General features: G+C 41.4%; 2 protein-coding genes across 4 annotated transcripts in view; both read left to right on the forward strand.

Annotated features, from left to right (window-relative positions):
• The first annotated feature begins 10,311 nt into the window (after positions 1-10,311).
• POLR2K (RNA polymerase II, I and III subunit K) overlaps positions 10,312-23,750 on the forward strand; it is a 185,648-nt gene continuing 172,209 nt past the window's right edge. Inside the window, exons 1-4 of one of the 2 annotated variants that reach the window (XR_010658648.1) lie at positions 10,312-10,382; positions 11,163-11,231; positions 11,590-11,682; positions 12,360-12,481. Coding sequence is in view for 1 of the 2 variants with exons in the window: in XM_065902740.1 (XP_065758812.1) it covers positions 11,171-11,231; positions 11,590-11,682; positions 12,360-12,382 (177 nt within the window). In the remaining variant the exon portion in view is untranslated. Of the gene's footprint in view, positions 10,383-11,162; positions 11,232-11,589; positions 11,683-12,359; positions 12,976-23,750 lie in introns of those variants that run through there. The other variant, XM_065902740.1, reaches the window with a different exon arrangement.
• SPAG1 (sperm associated antigen 1) overlaps positions 13,125-23,750 on the forward strand; it is an 82,618-nt gene continuing 71,992 nt past the window's right edge. The window contains exons 1-3 of one of the 2 annotated variants that reach the window (XM_065902738.1): positions 13,125-16,518; positions 19,860-20,001; positions 22,369-22,528. In XM_065902738.1, the coding sequence (XP_065758810.1) occupies positions 19,862-20,001; positions 22,369-22,528 (300 nt within the window). In that variant the 5' untranslated portion in view covers positions 13,125-16,518; positions 19,860-19,861. The remainder of the gene's footprint in view (positions 16,519-19,859; positions 20,002-22,368; positions 22,529-23,750) is intronic. The other variant, XM_065902739.1, reaches the window with a different exon arrangement.

Below are 23,750 nucleotides of genomic sequence, written 5' to 3' on the forward strand. Positions count from 1 at the left end.
ACGAGAACACTGGAGTGGGTTGCCATTTCCTCCTCCAGGGGATCTTCCAGACCCAGGGATCGAACCCTCGTCTCCTAAGTCTCCTGCATTGGCAGGCGGGTTCTTTACCACTGAGTGAGTGGAAATCGCTCAGTCGTGTCCGACTCTTTGCAACCCCATGGACTATACAGACCACGGAACTCTCCAGGTCAGAATACTTGAGTGGGCAGCCTTTCCCTTCTCCAGGGGATCTTCCCAACCCAGGGATCGAACCCATGTCTCCCGCATTGCGGGCGGATTCTTTACCAGCTGAGCCACAAGGGAAGCCCTCTCTACCACTAGCGCCACCTGGAAAGCCCCTCTGAGGCACCTAAGGGCTTTTTAATTTGATAGGCTCTTTCTCCCGCCCTCCCGCCCCCCACGCACCACCCCCACCACCCCCACCTCCGTTTTAACTTCGGACAACACTCAGCAGGTCCTAGGCGCCGTGCGTGCTAGGTTGCCTTAGTCGTGCCCGACTCTTTGCGACCCTGTGGACTGACTGTAGCCCCCGGGGCGCCTCTGTCCATGGGGATTCCCCACCCAGGGATCGAACTGGCATCTCGTGTCTCCTGCACTGGCAGGCGGATTCTTTAGCGCTAGCGCCGTCTGGGAAATCCAGTAAGTCCTACTGTGGGATGCTATTAAAAATAATGTAGGAGAACGTCCACTTGGTGTTTCCGAAGATGAATTGAAGCGTGAAAAGCAGGTTACAAATCGAATGCCATCCTTTAGAAGTACAGCTATACACAGGATAAGATCTGAAAGGTATGGCTAATTTGCTTACAGCATCTGTAGACTAGATTATACTTGGTTACTTTTTTTTTTTTAAGACCTCTAAAAAGGGATATTTTATGTGCCAGACCATCCTCTGCTCTTGGCAGTTTCTTCCTAATCTCTCTCTCTCTCTCTTTTTTTTTTCTGTCTTCTTTTCCTCTGTTTATTCCCTAAATGGGGCGTCCTACACAACATTTTTCTTACTTTACCATTCTGTGCTTATATAATTCGAATTAGGAGTTAAAAGCATTACTTCAAAGTCAATTACAGTCACTGCTACCACTCTCCTCGGACAGAACTTCTTCATCTGGATGCCCTTTAGATATTCTAAATGTTATATATCCAAAAATCAAACTCACTAACAATTATTAAGCTTTGACTATGTACCAAAAGCCTTCGACTGTGTGGATCACAATAAACTGGAAAATTCTGAAGGAGATGGGAATACCAGACCATCTGACCTGCCTCTTGAGAAACCTGTATGCAGGTCAGGAAGCAACATTTAGAACTGGACATGGAACAACAGACTGGTTCCAAACAGGAAAAGGAGTACGTCAAGGCTATATATTGTCACCCTGCTTATTTAACTTATATGCAGAGTACATCATGAGAAACGCTGGGCTGGAAGAAGCATGAGCTGGAATCAAGATTGCCAGGAGAAATATCAATAATCTCAGATATGCAGATGACACTATCCTTATGGCAGAAAGTAAAGAAGAACTAAAAAGCCTCTTGATGAAAGTGAAAGAGGAGAGTGAAAAAGTTGGCTTAAAGCTCAACATTCAGAAAACTAAGATCATGGCATCTGGTCCCATCACCTCATGGGAAATAGATGGGGGGACAGTGGAAACAGTGTCAGACTTTATTTTGGGGGGCTCGAAAATCACTGCAGATGGTGACTGCAGCCATGAAATTAAAAAACTTTCCTTGGAAGGAAAGTTATGACCAACCTAGATAGCATATTAAAAAGCAGAGACATTACTTTGCCAACAAAGGTCCGTCTAGTCAAGGCTATGGTTTTTCCAGTGGTCGTGTATGGATGTGAGAGTTGGACTGTGAAGAAAGCTGAGCACCGAAAAATTGATGCTTTTGAACTGTGGTGTTGGAGAAGACTCTTGAGAGTCCCTTGGACTGCAAGGAGATCAAACCAGTCCATCCTAAGGGAAATCAGTCCTGGGTGTTCATTGGAAGGACTAATGTTAAAGCTGAAACTCCAATACTTTGGCCACCTCATGTGAAGAGTTGACTCGTTGGAAAAGATCCTGATGCTGGGAGGGATTGGGGGCAGGAGGAGAAGGGGATGGCAGAGGATGAGATGGCTGGATGGCATCACCGACTCGATGGGCATGAGTTTGAGCAAACTCCGGGAGTTTGTGATGGACAGGGAGGCCTGGCGTGCTGCGATTCATGGGGTCGCAAAGAGTCGGACACGACTGAGCGACTGAACTAAGCAACTGAACTGATGTGCCAACTGAGGGTTCCTCACAGCTCAGTTGGTAAAGAATCTGCAATGCAGGAGTTCGATTCCTGGGTGGAGAAGATCCGCTGGAGAAGGGGTAGGCTACCCACTCCAGTATTCTTGGACTTCCCTCCTGGCTCAGTGGTAAAGTGAATGCAATGGTAAAGTGCAATGTGGGAGATCTGGGTTCAATCCCTGGGTTGGGAAGATCCCCTGGAGAAGGGAAAGGCTACCCACTCCAGTATTCTGGCCTGGAGAATTCCATGGACTGTTTAGTCCATGGATTCACAAAGAGTCGGACACAACTGAGTGACTTTGACTTTGACTTTCTTTCAATGTGCCAATTACTAGGCTGCTGCTGCTGCTGCTAAGTTGCTTCACTCATGTCCGACTCTGTGCAACCCCATAGATGGCAGCCCACCAGGCTCCTCTGTCCCTGGGATTCTCCAGGCAAGAATACTGGAGTGGGTTGCCATTTCCTTCTCCAAATTACTGGGCTAGGTACTGGGAAAACAAAGATGGAAAGACGCAGTTACTGCCAGCTGGTATAAGTGCTATAGTAGAGGAATGGCAGTAACACAAAAAGAAAGAGATCAACTAGCGCTATAGAAGAGCGGGCAGAGCTAACTGTACAAAGACTCTGATACAATTTTATGTGTTTATCTTTTGGCTTCACCTACACAGCATGTGGGATCTTATTTCCGAAACCAGAGATCAAACCCGTGCCCTTTGAAATGGAAGCACAGAGTCTTAACCACTCTAATATATGAGGTGGAATTTGAAGGACGAGTGACGTCTTTAAAGACAGCAGGTGATTCTAAACTCAAAATGTGTAAGAGCAGGAGAATTGAAACAGTGGGGCACATTACAGAAACTGTAAATAACTCATTATAGCTGAAAACTGACTCGTTCCAGGAAAGGGCAAAGAAAATTCTTGACAGGGGAAGAAGCCAAGCCGTGGAGAGTCTTGGATGCATGTTAAGAGTCTGAAGTTTATCCTTTCAGCAATGCAGAGCATTTTAGAAGGACCACTGTGGTGGCAGAGTGGAGGACAGAAAGAAGAGAGGTGAGAGTGGCATAGGAAGCTACTGTATTACTCTGGAACATAGTGAGGGTGGAGAAGAACCTAGACCCGATTCAGTCAGCAGAACCAGCTGCGTGGAGCAGGGGAAAGAGGAGCAAAGGGTACAAGTTAGGGAGAAAATAAGATGAATTTAGTTCAAGGTTTTTAAGTTTGAGGTACCACTAGGACTTATGGTAAGGAACTGGTAAATTACACATTTTCAAGATGGCACCTTCCTGAAGCCTGTCACACATTGAGGTAGAGGCAGTAGTGTCCTTTCTAGGTCCTCAAACAACTCTCTATTACAATCCAGCCTCTATTTTGCCACTCCCCACCCAGCACTTGCTATCCTCCTCTGCTGAATTTTCCCCATATCATGTATCACCTTCTAGAATACCATATTATTGGAACTTCCCTGGGATTGTCCAATGGTTAAGAATCTACCTGTCAATGCAGGGGACCCAGGTTTGATCCCTGGTCCAAGAAGATCCCAAATGCCACAGGACAATTAAGCTCAGGCACCACAACCACTGAGCATGCATGCGGCAACTACTGAAGGCTGTGCACCCTGGAGCCTGTGGTCCACAAGAGAAACCACTGAGAAACCCACATACCCCCAAAAGGAGTAGCCCCACTTGCCACAACTAGAAAAAGCCCTCGCAAAGTAATGAAGACCCAGAGCAGTCAAAAAGAAATAAATACCTTATTGCTTACCTATTTTAAGGTCTGCGTGCCACTCCACTGTAATGTAAACAGGGAAGGGAATTTTTTCTATGGTTAAATAAAATCCACACAACCCCCCAAACCATTGAAACATTGCCCTTTTCTCTTTCTGTAGTTATTTTTTCTTTAGATATTTTGTTCCAACTGAAGAGTAAAATAGTATACCATAACTCCTTTAGATACTCAAAGAATATTTTTAATACCACTCCTCACCCCCCCCCAACAAAAGGGGGCAAAAGACACCTGGTTACATGTTAGCTTGCCCTAGCTTTGCTCATATAGCCCAAATTTAAGCCACTGAGCTATATTTTCCTATTATTTACCCATCACAGTCTTTGGTCTCTTCCTTTCCCTTTCTGGATTGGGTGTAATCCCATTACTGACATCAGAACTCTAAAACCCAAATGTTTTCCACTGATCTAATGCTTCTTTTGGGAACTCTCCAGGAATACATAATAAAAGGTTTTCTATCACCATGATATTCAAGCTATGCAGTATACTTAAATGAATATGATCAAGGAAAAGGAAAACAGATATTCAGGGGAGAAAAATAGCAACATGAATCTCCATAACCACACTATAAGGATTTAAAAGCACTAATATTCAAGATCACAAGACAAATAGGTTCATTCAGTTCAGTTCAGTTGCTCAGTCGTGTCCGACTCTTTGCGACCCCATGAATCGCAGCACGCCAGGCCTCCCTGTCCATCACAAACTCCCGGAGTTCGCTCAAACTCATGCCCATCGAGTCGGTGATGCCATCCAGCCATCTCATCCTCTGCCATCCCCTTCTCCTCCTGCCCCCAATCCCTCCCAGCATCAGGATCTTTTCCAACGAGTCAACTCTTCACATGAGGTGGCCAAAGTATTGGAGTTTCAGCTTTAACATTAGTCCTTCCAATGAACACCCAGGACTGATTTCCCTTAGGATGGACTGGTTTGATCTCCTTGCAGTCCAAGGGACTCTCAAGAGTCTTCTCCAACACCACAGTTCAAAAGCATCAATTTTTCGGTGCTCAGCTTTCTTCACAGTCCAACTCTCACATCCATACACGACCACTGGAAAAACCATAGCTTTGACCAGACGGACCTTTGTTGGCAAAGTAATGTCTCTGCTTTTTAATATGCTATCTAGGTTGGTCATAACTTTCCTTCCAAGGAGTAAATGCCTTTTAATTTCATGACTGTAGTCACCATCTGCAGTGATTTTGGAGCCCCCAAAATAAAGTCAGCCACTATTTCCACTGTCTCCCCATCTATTTCCCATGAGGTGATGGGACCAGATGCCATGATCTTAGTTTTCTGAATGTTGAGCTTTAAGCCAACTTTTTCACTCTCCTCTTTCACTTTCATCAAGAGGCTCTTTAGTTCTTCTTCACTTTCTGCCATAAGGGTAGTGCATCTGCATATCTGACGTTATTGATATTTCTCCCTGCAATCTTGATTCCAGCTCATGCTTCATCCCGCCCAGCGTTTCTAATGATGTACTCTGCATATAAGTTAAATAAGCAGGGTGACAATATACAGCCTTGAAATACTCCTTTTCCTATTTGGAACCAGTCTGTTGTTCCATGTCCAGTTCTAACTGTTGCTTCCTGACCTGCATACAGGTTTTCCTGTATAGCAAGTCAGGCAGTCTGGTATTCCCATCTCTTTCAGAATTTTCCAGTTTATTGTGATCCACACAGTCAAAAGCTTTAGCATAGTCAATAAAGCAGAAATAGATGCTTTTCTGGAACTCTCTTGCTTTTTCGATGATCCAGCAAATGTTGACAATTTGATCTCCAGTTCCTCTGCCATTTCTGAAACCAGCTTGAACATCTGGAAGTTCATGGTTCACGAATTGCTGAAGCCTGGCTTGGAGAATTTTGAGCATTACTTTACTAGCGTGTGAGATGAGTGCAACTGTGCAGTACTTTGAGAGTTCTTTGGCATTGCCTTTCTTTGGGATTGGAATGAAAACTGACCTTTTCCAGGCCTGTGTCCACTGCTGAGTTTTCCAAATTTGCTGACATATTGAGTGCAGCACTTTCACTAATATGTTCACTAGGATAGGGCAATGCAGTGATGTCTGGCACACAGTAAAGGCTCAAGAAAAGTTAGCTGTAATAGTATCTACTGACCAAGTTTCAGAATGATCCTAAAATTACTGATTCTTGCAGATAGGAAAGAGAATGTTGGGCTGGGAACTAGCCTTGACATGAATTCTTTATCCTACCCCTCTGTAGGGTCCCAGGAATCATTTTATTCTACATGTGTTGATCCATTTTTGAGGATCCATTATCTTAATACCTCAAGTTGCGGAATCAGAATCCAAGTCAGTTTGCAATGACTAAAGTTACTCTTTCCCAGGCAGTCTAGTTATTAAGAATTGGTTCTTCTAGTGCAGCAGACACATTTTTCATCCCTGGTTAGGGAACTAAGACCCTACATGCTGTATGATGTGGGCCATACCTCTTAAAAAACAATTTTTGTTTTTAAAAAGTCACCAAGGTACACTTTCTGGAACACTCAATAACCTTTCTCTTATGATGACAATAGTTTTACCTAATATTTCTTCAGTCAGTTCAGTCATTAGTCATGTCTGACTCTTTGCTAACCCATGGACTCCAGCATGCCAGGTTTCCCTGTCCATCACCAATTCCCGGAGCTTGCTCAAACTCATGTCCATCGCGTTGGTGACACCATCCAACCATCTCATCCTCTGTTATCCCCTTCTCCTCCCACCTACAACCTTTGTCAGCATCAGGGTCTTTTCAAATGAGTCAATTCTTTGCATCAAAGTGGCGAAGAGTTTGGAGTTTCAGCTTCAGCATCAGTCTTTTTAATGAATATTCAGGACTGATTTCCTTTAGGATGGACTGGTTGGAGTCCTTGCTGTCCAAGGGACTCTAAAGAGTCTTCTCCAACACCATAGTTCAAAAGCATCAATTCTTCAGTGCTCTATTGAGTTATCTCTTCCCTTTGGCTAAGAGAGAGAGGCACTTTGTAAGACACCTACTGATAAAAAATATTTATGTTCTATCTTAGCCTGTATGTGGAGGAAGAAACTGTATAGTTTCATCTTGCTTATTTACCTTATATGCAGAGTACATCAGGTGAAATGCTGACACACAAGTTGGAATCAAGATTGCAGGGAGAAATATCAATCAAGATATGCAAATGACACCACCTTTATGGCAGAAAGCAAAGAGGAACTAAAGAGTCTCTTGATGAAAGTGAAAAGGAGAGTGAAAAAAAAAAAGGCTTAAAACTCAACATTCCAGAAACTAAGATCATGGCATCTGGTCTCGTCACTTCATGGCAAATAGACGGGGAAACATGGAAACAGTGACAAACTTTTATTTCCTGGGCTCCAAAATCACTGCAGATGGTGAATGCAGCCATGAAATTAAAAGACACTTGCTCCTTGGAAGAAAAGCTGTGACTAACCTAGACAGTTTATTAATAAGCAGAGACATTACTTTGCCAACAGAGGTCCATCTAGTCAAAGCTATGGTTTTTCCAGGAGTCATGTATGGATGTGAGAGTTTGGACTATAAAAGAAAACTGAGCACCAAAGAATTGATAATTTTGAACTGTGGTGTTGGAGAAGGCTCTTGAGAATCTCTTGGACTGCAAGGAGATCGAACCAGTCCATCCTAAAGGAAATCAGTCCTGAATATTCACTGGAGGACTGATACCCTGATGCTGGGAAACACTGAAGGCAGGAGAAGGGGATGACAGAGGATGAGATGGTTGGATGGCATCATTGACTCAATAGACTTGAGTTTGAGCAAGCTCCAGGAGTTGGTGAAGGACAGGGAAGCCTGGTGTGCTGCAGCTCATGGAGTTGCAAAGAGTTGGACATGACTGAGCAACTGAACTGATATTTAAAAATTGGCCTCTAGGAAAACCAGGAAAGTCAAGTCCCAAGTTGGTCTGTGGTGGTGCAACCAATTAATTCCTTCTGGAAATGAAAGGTCAGGCTCAATGTTCCCAGGATGCTGGATGGGAGAGAGAAAAGCAATAGAGCCTGCTTAATAAGAAATCAATAGAGGCTTTCCTTATAGCTCAGTTGGCAAAGAATCTGCCTGCAATACAGGAGACCCTGGTTCAATTCCTGGGTCAGGAAGATCCATTGCAGAAGGGACAGGGTACCCACTCCAGTATTCTTGGGCTTCCCTGTGGCTCAGCTGGTAAAGAATCCACTTGCAAAATGGGAAACCAGGGTTCAGCTGGTAAAGAATCCACCTGCAATGTGGGAGACTTGGGTTCGATCCTTGGGTTGGGAAGATCCCCTGGAGAAGGGAAAGACTACCTACTACAGTATTCTGGCCTGGAGCCATGGACTGTATAGTCCATGGCGTTGCAGAGTTGGACATGACTGAGCGACTCTTACTTTCAATAAGAAACCAAAGTAGTAGATGTCGGGGAGAAAGAAACCTGCTTCTCGGATTAACTGCAATAGTTATTAGCGACTGTTTATTTTCTAAATTTTAATAACTTCATTTTCTTCTTCCCCTTTCTGATATAAATACTTGCTGTTGAGAGTGCCAATTCTTAGGTAGGTTGATTCAGAAGGAGGGGGAGGGGGGAAGGAGGAGAGGGAAGAGAAGGGGGTCTGGGGCTCTCAAGGAGGAGAAAAGGACAAACATTTCTTTCCTACATTCCTTCAACATAGTCACATAAAATGTTTTTTTTCTTTAAACCCAGAGCTAATAATTACTCAACAAACAACTCATCTTGCTCAAGGATATGTTTTTCCTTAAACTCTTTACCAATGATTATAAAACAACAATGTATCCTGTTGGAGGACACGTTTCTCCTTAAAAACTTCTGACTATCCTGTCATCTTAAAATGTATGTTGTGGGAGTGGGTCTGGTAAGCTCTGCCTAGTGAAAGTGAAAGTTGCTCAGTCCTGTTAGGACTCTCTGCTACCCCATGGCCTGAATTCTTCAGGCCAGAATACTGGAATGTGTAGCTTTCCCTTCTCCCGGGGATCTTCCCAACACAGGGATCAAACCAAGGTCTCCCACATTGCAGGCGGATTCTTTACTGTCTGAGGCACAAAGGAAGCCCATTATTTTAAAAACGTTACTTTAAAATGTTATCCCATTATTTTAAAATGTAAGCTGTGGGAATGGATCTGGTAAGACCTTTACAACCTTGAGACATTCTTTTGATTTACTGTAACAACCAACTGAAGAAGTATATAGCTCCCTTGCTAAGACTAGCGAGGGGGGGCACTCTCCATCCCCTCTTCTGTCTATGTTAGAAGCTTTCTGTCCTTTTTCACTGTAATGAAACTTCTGCCACACAAAGTTCTGAGCGTCTGAAGCCTGGTTCCTGATGCCCATGCCTAATCTTCTTCGGAGACCACAAATCCGACATCGTTCACCATAAGCTATTACTGTGAAAGAGGCAAACGTTGTGAACCCAACCGTTCAATTTCATTAAAATTTTGACCTTTGAAAGAACACGGCCTCACTGGTCAAGTCTTCTTGTTCTTCTGAGGAGGAATGAATACAGGGGACAAAAGGAGGGTCAGGGACAGGGGCTGCTGCTGCTGCTGCTAAGTCGCTTCAGTCGTGTCCGCCTGTGTGCGACCCCATAGACGGCAGCCCACCAGGTTCCTCTGTCCCTGGGATTCTCCAGCCAAGAATACTGGAGTGGGGTGCCATTGCCTTCTCCGAGTGGACAGCTACCACAACGTAAATCCCTTAGCTTTAAGTGGGAGCAACTGACGTAGCTGCCCACAAGTAAAATGAGTGAGTCAGAGAGAAAACGAGCGCCTAGGAGAGAAAGGGTCGAAAAGCAAAACGAAATTATATGAAGAATAGCGACCGAGCGGGTTCTCCACTGCCCCGGCACAAATAGCAAACGATTCGAAACACGTAGTCTGAAAAGGGCTTTTCTACGTGGATATCCGCGGTGGAGCCGATTCTTCTACGTTCCTCGGAGTAACGGTCAGCCTAGTACTTCACTGGGGTTTCTCTTCTAACCCTCTGCCCGCCTAGAAAAATGTTCCTTTCTGCAGACTTCATCTGTCAGAGAAACAAACCTCCTTGGACTGCTAACGTGCTGCTAAAGTGCTTTGCTTCCCTGAAAAATGAAAACAGCAAAAAAAAGAAAAGAAAAAAGAAAGAAAACAGCTAGGAGGGAAACAAGCACTTTCGACTAAACTCGAAAACACCAAACGACCCGTTTTACCCGCCTCTGGTCAATGCAGGTTCCTCAGCCACGCCCGGAACGGAAGGGGCGGAGACTCCGACACGTCAGAAGCGAGCGCCGGAAGTTGGCCGCGGCTCAGGGGCGAGTCGGAATCTGTTTAGAGAGGCCTCAAGATTTCTCCGTGTTACGTGAGTAGGGAATTAGCGGTTTGGGATTTGAGGGTGGGAATTTGGGCCCCGACTGAAAAGACAATAAGGTCTAAAGAGGTCTAGTGTAAGGGTTAGAGTCGGGAGAGGCTGGGGATAGAGTCGATACTGTTGTCCTTTGCCTGTTTAGCTCTTGGGTTGTTTACCTGTTTAACTGTTGACTAGCTTTGGGGAGTTATTTATTCTTCCCTGATCTTCGGTTCGCATGTTCTCCTGTTGAGAGACGTAATTTTTTTTTTCTTTTACAATCTCCTGCTAAAGTTTGGAAAAATATAACGTGTTAAATGAAGACGCGGGCTTTGCAATCAGATCTAAATCTCTCTGACTCTGCAGCTCAGTGTGTTAGTCGCTCAGTCGTGTCCCACTCTTCGCGAGCCCATGGACTGTAGCCTGCCAGACTCCTCTGTCCCTGAAATTCTCCAGACAAGAATACTGGAGTGGGTTGCCATTCTCTACTCCAGGGGATCTTCCCGACCCAGTGATTGAACCCGGGTCTCCTGCATTGCTGCTGAATAATCCTGCCCAAATGAACTTCCCTAAACCTGAGTTCCTTCATCTGTAAAATAAGAGTCCAATTTCGGGGTAAATGCGCAACACGTTTTTTGTTTGTTTGTTTCGTCCTTTAGACCCAGCCATAGGATTTAAAACAAAGTACTGACTAGAAATTGGGACCTTTTTAGCTTTCCCTCGGAAAAATGACTCCTGGTTGGATTTATGAGGGCCCCATTTTGAGAAATTAAATATTTGAGTCTCCGATTTCAGGGACAACTATGGACACCCAAAAGGACGTTCAACCCCCAAAGCAGCAGCCAATGATATATATCTGTGGAGGTAAGAGTAACACAATGTAAGAGTATTTAAACTCGGTTAAAAAAAAAAAAAGAATTGTGTGTTTGTCTTTGACTTAAGTGAGTCGTTCATCTTTATCTTTAAAGTTAGAAAGCAGAACAGCTTTAGCAATCTTTAAAAAAATCCTCTCATTAACTTTTCATTTCCTCTTCTAGGAAAAGTACCTTGCCAACCACTCTTTTTTTCTTTCTCCTTTAGCTTATTGGTAATAGCAACACATCCTTGAGGTTGAGTATTTGTATTTTAGTGTGTTGGATGAAAAATATGGTCAAGATAATATGCTTGTCTGTAATAATTTCTCTTTTAGGCATTGAATAAATAAATGTGTTTTCATTTCTAGAATGTCACACAGAAAATGAAATAAAATCAAGGGATCCAATCCGATGCAGAGAATGTGGATACAGAATAATGTACAAGAAAAGGACTAAAAGATGTATCCTTTTAACTGTGCTTCTTGGGTATGAGATGGGAGCAAGTGAAGAATAATGCCTGGTTTGATAGTCAAAGACTAATTGCTTGTGAAAATGGTAACAACTTGGATTACTTACCAAAAAAACCCCGAAAAACATGTTTATCATTTTCTTTCACAATACTTCGGTGTGTAGATGTATACCAAGTAATCTAAATGCTAGTTGATTTTGGCTTTCATAAGTCTATTTTTCAGCAATTCTATATACATACTCATTCCTGAGCTTCAGTTTATGAACCAACTAAATTAATACAGGGGGAACTGCAAATAGTGAGTTTTTATGCTACCTAATGGAAAAAGTGAGACTTACAAATTAGCTGAAAGACGGAGTAAATTGTTATGTAATAACTGACAGTATTTTTTAGAACAGTAAATTATCACTTTTAATTTTAATTGCTTTAGTTTCTTGGTGCATTGGTCTTCTGTATCATGGAAAGAGGGCTAATAATTAAAATAGTTTATTTTTTAGTTTACTTCTCATCATAGTAGTGAATTTTATTCTTTTGTGCATTTTAGATTAAATAAATAAATCTAAAATAACATTTTAGATTAAATAAATAGATTATTGCAAAGAGAAAGTGACTTGGAAGTACTAAAATTTTAATGTACTTTTTTATGTCCTTAACTTGGTATATTAACAGTGGTGGTTTTTGATGCTCGGTGAAACATGAAATTCAGAGGAATATCTTCATTTTTATTTGGATTTGTTGTTAATATATAATTTTTGATTAGTGTACTTTATGAATACAATTATACACACATTTCATTTTTAAAAACCATATTGTATTTAGATACCTATTAATAGCTTGTATAAAGATATTATTTTTTGTTCAGTTACATGATTTGTATTTTAATTTTATTGTATTTGTAATCTGACACTCAATGGAGGTTAAATATGTTTCCCAAACTACACTTTAATCAAAACCTGGAATCATCTGGGACCCTTGTTAAAAATGAAGTTTTCTAGGACTCTTTAAAGGTCTGATTAAGTAAGTTCTTAGGAAGCCTCTGTTTTACATCACCAATTGTTTGTAAACTCCAGCATCATTTTGTATAGAGTATTCCAATGCACTTACTGTCAATGTGCATACCTTATTTTGAGCTACAGTTTTCATTTGTTAACTTGGCATTGGCCTTTCTGTATTTATATGTAATGGTTGACTTTTTAAAATCTTGGGCAAGGGAAAAGAAACTTTGATGGTTGCTTTCTGTAAGACAAAATCAACCCCAAGTAAAGTGGATGAAGCAGACTGTTAAGGCAGGTGTGGTTTCCCAATTGTAATTAATCATTAAAGTAAAAAAAAAAAATTCTACTTTCAGCATATAAAAAAAAAAAGTTGGTTTACGCTTAATTATTAGATGAATGTTTAAAGCTTTTGCTTTGATAACTAGGCAAATGGATACTCAGATACTTCATCTGTTCCAGAATTTGATTAGATAAACTTCATTGATAGCTTTGTGTGTCTCTGACGTTCAGAGAATTAACTGTGCCATTTAAAAGAAGCACCTGTTATTTCTACTGCCATCCTTAAATACTAAGTTCTATAAATTAATTATGTGCTATATAGCACTACTCAATTTTTTTAAAGGGTGCTTCCTTGGTCCAGGTTTTCCTAGACCGTAGCTTTCATAATTCTGTGATTCTGCCATGTTCCTTGAGCTTGTCCTTTTTGTGTGGAAGAGTCCCGATAAATGACAGCTGCCTAAACCCCAACTCACTGATAATGTTGCTCTTAGCTATTCTATTTTCATCATAGGTCCTTTGTGCATCAGTAGTTTGAGTATTGTTATTTGGTTAACTAGACTGTGGTTTAATGGGTAAAGTATTACGCATGGAACTCAAGATCTTCATTTCAATCAGTTACCTCCTTGTGTCCCCTTCATTTATAAAATGGGAAATAATTTTACTTCTTGCCTACCTGAACAGTTGTAGAAAAGGTAAAATAGATACAAAATTGCTTTTAAAAAATCCTTTTGAATAGTGGTCTATGAATATAAAAATCAGTAAATCTGAGCTTGAAGCTAACACATAACTTGTTCCCTACTTAAAGTGCTTACCAGACACACAGGTTCATCAAAAATATGTGGAAATTGGTTCAAATCCAGCACTGCTCATTTACTGTCCAGTTTACTTCAGCTTAATTGTTGAAGTCAAGAAATTAATAACACATACACCTGCAGAGTCCTTGTTAGATGGCAGTGACTTTACCAGGATTCACTTTCCTTATTTGTAAGATGGGCGTGAAAAAATGCACTGTAGCACCTACCCCAAACATTCGCTGCAAGATAAAATACTCGATAAAAACTCTTAATGTAATAAATGTTAGCTATTCACACCATTACAGTTTCTGCACAGGTGATTGTATTCAGTTCAGTTCTGTTGCTCAGTTGTGTCTGACTCTTTGCAACCCCATGAACCGCAGCACGCCAGGCCTCCCTGTCCATCACCAACTCCTGGAGTTTACCCAAACACATGTCCATTGAGACAGTGATGCCATCCAACCATCTCATCCTCTGTCGTCCCCTTCTCTTCCTGCCCTCAATCTTTCCCAACATCAGGGTCTTTTCAGATGAGTCAGCTTTTTGCATCAGGTGGCCAAAGTATTGGAGTTTCAGCTTCAGCATTAGTCCTTCCAATGAACACCCAGGATTGATCTCCTTTAGGGTGGACTGGTTTGATCTCCTTGTAGTCCAAGGGACTCTCAAGAGTCACCTAGAGCCAGACATCCTGGAATGTGAAGTCAAGTGGGGCCTTAGGAAGCATCACTACGGACAAAGCTAGTGGAGGTGATGGAATTCCAGTTGAGCTATTTCAAAGCCTAAAAGATGATGCTGTGAAAGTGCTGCACTCAGTATGTCAGCAAATTTGGAAAACTCAGCAGTGGACACAGGCCTGGAAAAGGTCAGTTTTCATTCCAATCCCAAAGAAATGCAATGCTAAAAATGCTCAAACTATTGCACAATTGCACTCGTCTCACACACTAGTAAAGTAATGCTCAAAATTCTCCAAGCCAGGCTTCAGCAATACGTGAACCATGAACTTCCAGATGTTTAAGCTGGTTTCAGAAAAGGCAGAGGAACCAGAGATCAAATTGCCAACATCCATTGGATTATCGAAAAAGCAAGGGAGTTCCAGAAAAACATCTATTTCTGCTTTATTGACTGTGCCAAAAGCTTTTGTGTGGATCACAGTAAACTGTGGAAAATTCTGAAAGAGATGGGAATACCAGACTGCCTGACTTGCTATACAGGAAAACCTGTATGCAGGTTAGGAAGCAACAGTTAGAACTGGACATGGACCAACAGACTGGTTCCAAGTAGGAAAAGGAGTATGTCAAGACTGTATATTGTCACTCTGCTTATTTAACTTATATACAGCGTACATCATTAGAAATGCTGGGCTGGAAGAAGCACAAGCTGGAATCAAGATTGCCAGGAGAAATATCAATAACCTCAGATATGCAGATGACACCACCCTTATGGCAGAAAGTGAAGAAGAACTAAAGAGCCTCTTGATGAAAGTGAAAGAGGAGAGTGGAAAATGTTGGCTTAAAGCTCAACATTCAGAAAACTCAGATCATGGCATGTGGTCCCATCACTTCATGGCAAATAGATGGGAAAACGGTGGCTGATTTTATTTTGGGGACTCCAAAATCACTGCAGATGGTGACTACAGCCATGAAATTAAAAGATGCTTACTCCTTGGAAGAAAAGCTATGACCAACCTAGACAGCTTATTAAAAAGCAGAGACATTACTTTGTCAACAGAGGTCTGTCTAGTCAAGGCTATGGTTTTTCCAGTGGTCATGTATGGATGTGAGAGTCGAACTATAAAGAAAGCTGAGCGCCAAAGAATTGATGCTTTTGAACTGTGGTGTTGGAGAAGACTCTTGAGAGTCCCTTGGACTGCAAGGAGATCCAACCAGTCCATCCTAAGGGAGATCAGTCCTGGGTGTTCATTGGAAGGATTGATGTTGAAGTTGAAACTCCCATATTTTGTCCACCTGATGCAAACAGATGACTCATTTGAAAAGACCCTGATGCTGGGAAAGATTGAGGGCAGGAGGAGAAGGGGACAGCAGAGGATGAGATGGTTAGATGGCATCACTGACTCAATGGACATGAGTTTGGGTAAATTCCGGCAGTTGGTGATGGACAGGGAGGCCTATCATGCTGCAGTTCATGGGGTCACAAAGAGTCGGACACGACTGAGTGAACTATTCCTCAGTATTCTCTCTCTAGATCTTTTAAATCTAGTGTTAGACTAATTGACCTAACTTTTTCATCTTTTTTACCTATTTTTTTTTCTTTATCTGTTCTGTGAAAGATTTCACATTTACTTTCTAATCCATTTGTATATTCTTGGACGGAATGTCTATGTAGATGATAGTGATGTTTTTAATTTGCCAACATAGTCTATTATTTTTCGAGTTAGTTTTTATCCTGCTTGTTTATTCAGCTTGATTGTTTCTGTACACAATTGTGACCAGAAAAAAACCATAAAGTGTGTGTGAAAAGAAAATTCCAGAGCACGTGGAATTGCAACTCACTTCTCTTTAATAATCCTGTGTCTGAGTGAAGCTGGGTCTGCAAAGCCAATCAGCGGATGGCAAAGCGGAGGCTAGCCAGTCGTCACGCATAGGCTCTAAACCCCGCCCGCGGCGGTCCGCCTCAAGCTCGGTCTGGGGACGGGCGGTCTGGGCAGGGACGGGGCGGAGCGGCGCGCCCCTCCCCGGGTACCTGAGCGAGGCTGGTACAGTGTGTGGCTGGGTCCTCTGCAAGACTTGGGGTCTGAACCGGGTGAGTATCTGCCGGCCAGTAGTAAACTACACGTCCCCATCGCAATTCCTCCCTCCGGGAGCCCGGGGTAAAAGATAAGACTCAGAGGTGGGGAGGGAGCGCGGGATGAACAGCCTTCTCGGTCGGGGGAAGAAACGGGCCCTTTTGTTTCTCGGGGCTGAAGGTGGCGGATGTTGGGGCAAGGTCTTCGGTGGCGGCCACTAGTCCTTGTGAACAAAGCCGGGGAATAGGGAGAAATTATTCATGAATCCTGAAGTGCCCCCTGACCGTTACGGGTTGGCTGTAGAGCTCCAGGATCCCGGGCAGGCCCTGACCCCGCTGTCCTCTCCGGCCGAGCTGTACATAGAAACCGTTACTACGGGCTGGATGTTGCCGTTTCCTTTCGGTCTCCGGCTGCAGGTGGCGCCCAGCCTTGTGGATGCTGGGAAGAACGTGCGAAGGTGGAAGTTTTTCCTGTTACTAGCGCATTGCAGTTTGCACTGGAGGTATTATTTGAGAAACCGATGAGTAAATGTGGGAAATGGATGTGAGTTAGGATGGTGGAGAAGTTAACCCCAACTAGGACCACAGTTTTTCCTAATCAGAGACAAATTGCAAGCAGATGTGGAAGAGTTCTAACTGGAGCAAATAAAGCGTAACTTGTATTTGGGAGTTTGAGAGTTAACATTTATTGATCTTGAGAATGTGTATCCTCTCCACCGCAGTCCACCAAGTGGTAGTTTTCAAAAAAGATTCTCAGAAACGTTAAAACAGTGTTTAAGTTGAAATTCTCTTAATTAGGTAAGAGATGTCTTTATCATTGCCAACGTTTTTCACTATGTTTTATTCAAATCATAAAACCTCAGGGGTTTCAAGATTCCTTTAATTGAAGGTAATCTATTTTAATCCTGTTAGATGCTTAAATCCTCCCATCAAATATCCTCCAGCTCTGGGGAAAAAATTCTCCCACAGACAACTCATTCTATTCTGGCCAGCATCAATAATTTAAAGTTCTTCACTTGGTTTCTTGTAACTCCCACCATTAAGGCTACCCTTGTGATGGGAGACCATCCTACTGGGCCCTTCTAGTATGGTGTAAAAGCCATATTCTCACTTCTTCGTTGGACCTCATTCAAAAGCTGGCACATTGTCAGCTATATTCTGTACCCAAGTCAAAGCCAGCAGGAATATGGAGAAGCTGACAGTGCATCCATTTTCTGCAGATGTCTGTTGTATGACCAGACTCAGAGGGTAGGCATGCTGAAGGGAGTATTCCTAATGAATTAGACTTATTGCTACTTGTTTTAAAATTTATCACCCAGTGTGTTTTAGTACAGTGTTAAAAAAAAAAAAAACTTTGACAGTATAACTCATAATGTATACATTTTACTTTGCAACGTTTATTTACACATTTGTGTGTGCATTTATATATACCTGGTGTTTATCATTTCTTTATATAGGCATGAAATAAAAGTTTCTGTAAAACAGTATTTAATGGTAGTCTGATTTTATTCCTGTTCTACCTCATAAAAGAATGCTGATTGCAGCTGACTAAATTGATTTCATGAGTTGCCACCTGTGACTTGAAAAGCACGATTAAGTGTGACAGTTAAGTATGTGGGCTCTGTAGTGGCCTCCTGAAGTTCAACTCTTCAGTTCACTACTTAATAGTTATATGACCATATGCAGTTTATATACTTGAAACATCACCTTCCTCATCTGTGAAAAGGAAGTAATATCTTTCATGAAAGTGGTCTTGAGGACTGAGATAATTCATGATGTATAGAAATTTAGCTTCATAAATGTTAACTTATTACTGGTCTCTGTTTAAAACATACTTGATACAGTAGTTGAAGGATTAAATGAAATAATAATATATGCAAAGTTCGTTAAGAATTATGTATTTGTTGCTGTTATTGACACTATCATTAGCAGTATATTAGTAGAGTGAAACTGTCCAAGGCCATCATATTCCCAATTCAGTTAAGTTTAGCAGATATTTCTTAAGGGATATAAGACACTACTTACTATGTTAGTTCTGAAGCTCTGAGATGAATTAAGTAAGATCTCTCACAATCTAGAAGAGAAGGCAAAGAAATAGAATTTAGATATGTGCTATGTGGTACAAGAGAGGTATGTACAGAGTGTGTTTAGAACATATTAGGCCTGGCAGCTGTTCATTGATGGGAGTGGGCAACTGGGAATGTAAGGAGGCAGGGAATGTGGAAGAAGACTATGCAGAATTAGAGGAAGGATATTATTTATGTTTGTACCGAGTCGAAAGGACGATTAGGATGTTAACAGCTAAAGTAGGAGATACCAAAATCAAATGTTAAAGGATACCTTAAAAAAGCTTGAGCACTAAAGAGGATCAGAATATACACACTACACCCAAGTTGGCCACTTTGGCATAAGGATTATTTTGAGCAGAAGGCAAATAAGAGGAGATACAGAAAAAACTCTTTCTGCCTTCCCTTTTTCTGCCTAAAAGCAGGACATAAATGTCCCTTTATGAAGGTGTTCCCTCCTCTCCTCTCTCATACCAAGGTGAGGAGTACAATCTTTATCACAGCAGATGGACAGTCAACATTGAGGTGAGTCTATAGAAACAAACCTCATTAAAATAACTCTTTATCTTCCATTAGTTTTTCCATATATTTACTTTCTAGAAGCCAAAACACTTTTCCCTTTGTCTAATCATTTTTACACAATTTATCACCCTTTGTTAAAATGATATATAAGTTCCCAGGACTAGCAGTTTCTTTGAGTTTTCACTTTTCTGTGAAGCCCCCAGGAATATATAAAATAAACCTTTTCTCCTGTTAATATCTATTGTCTGTGTGATTTATAGGCCTCAGGTACTGAACCCAATAGAGGAAAAAGATTTTTCCACCACATACCAAGTCCTGCTTTGTCATTATATTTCAATTTTGCTTAAGTGAAGATTAAGTAAGCTAATCCATGTGTGGTAGATAGTAATTTAGTCCCATGAATGCTAACTGTTCTTAACAGACAGAGTTTACAATGAGTAGCTTCCTCCTTAGAAGAAATACTCCAGGGACTTCCCTGGCGGTCCAATAGTTAAGACTTTGCAGGGGGTGCCAGTTTGATCCCTGGTCAGGGAGCTAGGATCCCAGATGTCTTAAAGCCAAAGAACCAAAACAGAAGCAATGTAACAAATTAAATGAAAGGCTTTTAAAATGGTTCACATTTAAAAAAAAGAAGAAATACTCCATCTCCTTTTCTGTAGAAATGAAAAAAAAAAAAAAAAAAACATTGCAGAAGTACCTAGATGGTTACTACTATCCAAATTGAGTTTTACTATATAAGATTCATAACTATTTTCCTACACTACATTTCAGCTATGGCCACCAAAGATTATCCATCATTGTGGGGCTTCGGGACAACAAAAACATTTAAAATTCCTGTCGAACATTTGGATTTCAAGTATATTGAAAAATGTTCAGATGTTAAACACTTGGAAAAAATTCTTTGTGTGCTCAGGTAAGCGTTAAAAAATTCTTGTTTCAGTCTGCCAATTTTAATTATATTGTTGACTTCTGAAATTCAAAGCCTCATTAGAAATTTTGGAGCAAATTTTCAAATATTGAGATTGATTTTTTGGTCCATGTTAGGTTCCCAAACAGTGGTTTTAATTTTGTGGTTAGTTTGGAGGGTTCTGACCAGATTTACTTCCAGCACAAGAAAATGCAGGAGACATGGGTTCAATTGCTGGTTTGGGAAGATCCCCTGGAGAAGGAAATGGCAACCCATTCCAGTATTCTTGCCTGGAGAATCCTATGGACAGAAGGAGCCTGGCAGGCTACAGTTCATGGGGTCACAGAGTCAGGCACGATTTAGTAACTAAACCACAGCTTCCAGCACCAGACTTAGGTTAATCGGTATCCCAGGAGGAGAGCATGTTTCTTGCTTCCTCCCATTTTCTAGGAAAAGGTAAAGCAGCTGCGAGGAGGCACCTGCTTCTACTGATAAAGCGCTTGGCGCTGTCTCACTTCACACTACCTGCCAACAAAGGTGGGTGACTCACTGGGAGCCGTCGCATGGAGGGCGGGGTGGGAGCAGGAAGTAGGGCCAGAAGTCAGGGAGTCAAGGCCTTTTCTGGCTAAGAGCCCTGTGGCCGTATTGTCAAACTTTCTTATTCACCAAATATGGTGGTTAAAAAATCACTAGTTTGAGGGCCCCATTCCTAGAGATTCTGCTTCAGGAAATTGGGAGCGGAGCCCAGGAACATGTGTTTTCAACAACACCCTGGAAGATTGACAGGCAGGTGGTCAAGGGAACTCTGCAACAAACATGGCCTGGGACTTCCCAGTGGTCCAGTAGTGTGCCTTTCAATAGAGGGGACGCATGTTTGACCCCTGATCAGGGAACTGGGATCTCACAGCTCTTGGAGCAACTGAGCCCTGGTACTGCAACTAGAGAGAGTCTGTATATGACAATGAACAATCCCACATGCAGCTAAGATCCCAAGGTGCCTCAGCTGAGACCTGACGCAGCCAAATAGACAAATGTGCTCAGTCGCTCAGTCGTGTCCAGCGCTTTGTGACCCCATGGACTGTAGCCCACCATGCTCCTCTGTCCGTGGGATTTTCAACGCAAGACCACTGAAGCAGGTTGCCATTTCCTCCTCCAGGGGATCTTCCCAACCCAAGGATCAAACCCAAGCCTCCTGCACTGACAGATTCTTTACCACTGAGCCAGCTGGGAAACCCAAGTAAATAAATAAATATTAAAAAAAAAAAAAAGAAACACTGACCTGTTGCCTACCAACTTGTGCCATCTGTGTGGTGTTTCTTGAGGGATTTTCGTTTGGAGGGTAGCCTCATATTACAGAAGCACTTGTGAGCATGAACTGCCCCTTTCCAGGACGTCAATAGCATTCCTTTTACCCAGCAGTGATTCTTTTCTTTCGTCTGATGACCTTCTTTATCTCCGTGTCCTTTCCTTTTTCCTTCTCTCACCTTTAGCCTCCTGCCCTTCCTAAGCCGTCCTGCTTGTCCCCAGCCAGAGTTGAGGTAATAACCTCATCATATCATTGTTTTCTCTGTTGTTTTTCTCAACATATGAGAACATTTTCATTTGTATTTGATCAATGACTAGTAAAGAAAGTGAGAGTTTATGGGATGAAAGAATTTGAAAGATTTTTTTATGAATAGCCTTTTAAAGTGGTATGGACTTGGAATTATATTTTAAAATTTAATTTGAAAATGGAATTTATTTTTATTTCTCTAAAAATCTAAACGTAAGCAGATTCACAAGAAACAGGGAAAAGACTGATTTTCTTTAAAAAAAAAAAGCAAAAAAGAACAGATGTCTTTGTCTAACTGTGAGGAAGGAATTCTGTTCTTTGAGTGGTTGAATTTAGAGGTGTGTTGTTCTAAACTCTTCCTCTGTCATTATCTTCCTATCCCCTTGGGGGGAGGGGAAATTGAGCTAGGATAGTAATTCCTCATTGGAAAGTAACTCCAAAGTCTCACTCTTTGCCTCTCTCTAATAATGAATTTCCGTTTATAATTTTAAAATTACCTTATGTACAAAATGAACATGTGAGTGTTGAAGAGGAGAGAAAATGTTATTTATTCAGCTTTTAAAGTGTGTGATAGAAATTGGTGTTTTTGGAGCTCCTTTTGCTCCCCTTCATTGCGACACTCCATAGATCAGATAAAAGTAGGGGTTGCTGAAATTGAGGAAGGTTCGGGGAAAGCAGCAGCCCAGCCTTCATCCTTGTAGAGAGGCGGGTCATGAGATCTCCTCGGAACCCCTGGGCTCCGTGGAACCCAGCTTGCAAACCACAGGTTTACATGATCTCTAAATAAAGTGGTAACTCTAAAATTCTGAATTTTTTAAAAGGTCTGGTGAGGAAGGATACTATCCTGAACTTACTGAATTTTGTGAAAAGCACCTTTCAGGCTTGGCTCCTGGAAGTAGAGCTTTGAGGAAAGATAAACCTGCAGCAACAGCATCCAGTTTTACAGCCGAAGAATGGGAAAAAATTGACAGTGACATAAAGGTATAGAGTAACATCACTTTTTTGGTGACATTGCCATGGGATATATATCTACTTGTCTTAAATCATTAAAGGGAATTTTGTGGTAATTACTTATGTGGTATTGGTTGCTTCTTACATCCAGGAGACTATTGTGACTGTTTTTGTAGATTTGTATATATATGGGGGTGAGGAGCATGCTCACATACATGTATGTATTTTAAATGACTAAGTAATATCCCATCCTACAAAAGAAGCATAATTCAGTCAGCATATATAAACAGTGCTATCCAAACATGTCTATTCATAATTTTTTCTACATCCTGGTTATTTCCTAGGAATAAGTTATTAGAATTCAAGTGCCTTGATCTGAAAGAGTCTGAATGTATTTCAGTCTGTTAAAACACGTTTCTTTGTGTCTCAGAAAGTTGTACCTTTGTACTCTCGCAATAGCAGTGTAGGAATGCCCACTTCAGGTTACTCTTCACTGGATACTATAATCATTTTTTAGATTTTAAAATCAAGTAAATGGTTTAAAAATGACAGTACATAATGTATAGTTTGTTTACCATAGCATTAGAGTTTTAGAAGTATGTCACTTGATTTCGTTAATGACCTGCTTGTGTCTTTACTGATTTCTTTTAATCAGCATTATTGTTATAGTTTACATTCAATAAAACTTAGCCATTTTATAAAACAAGTGAATGTATACAACAAAACAGAAACAGGCTTATAGATATAGAGAACAAACTAGTGATTACCAGTGGGGAGAAGGGAGGAAGGAGAGGCAGGATAGGAGTAAGGGATTAAGAGGTACAAACTACTATGTATAAAATAAACAAATAGCAAGGACGAAATAGAGAAATAGAGACATTATTTTATAGCTTTAAATGGAATATAATCTACAAAAATATTTAACCACTATGTTGTACACCTGAAACTAACATTATATTGTAAATCAACTGTATTTCCATTTTAAAAAAATTAGCTGTATTATGGTAATTTCACTGAGTTTTGACAAATCGTATATACTATAGAATATTTCCGTTACCCCTACAAGTTTCACTGTGCCCCTTTGCGGTCAGTGCTGACCATATACCCTGGTTCCTGGCAGCCACTGAACTGCTTCCTATCATTACAGATTTGCCTTTTCTAACCTTTCATATAAATATAATTATATAGTATATCTTCTTTCATATACGTCTTCTTCCATTTAGCATGATACTTCTGAGATTCATCTGTGATG

This window comes from Muntiacus reevesi, chromosome 12 (genome assembly GCF_963930625.1).
Source record: "Muntiacus reevesi chromosome 12, mMunRee1.1, whole genome shotgun sequence".
Taxonomy (NCBI): Eukaryota; Metazoa; Chordata; class Mammalia; order Artiodactyla; family Cervidae; genus Muntiacus; species Muntiacus reevesi.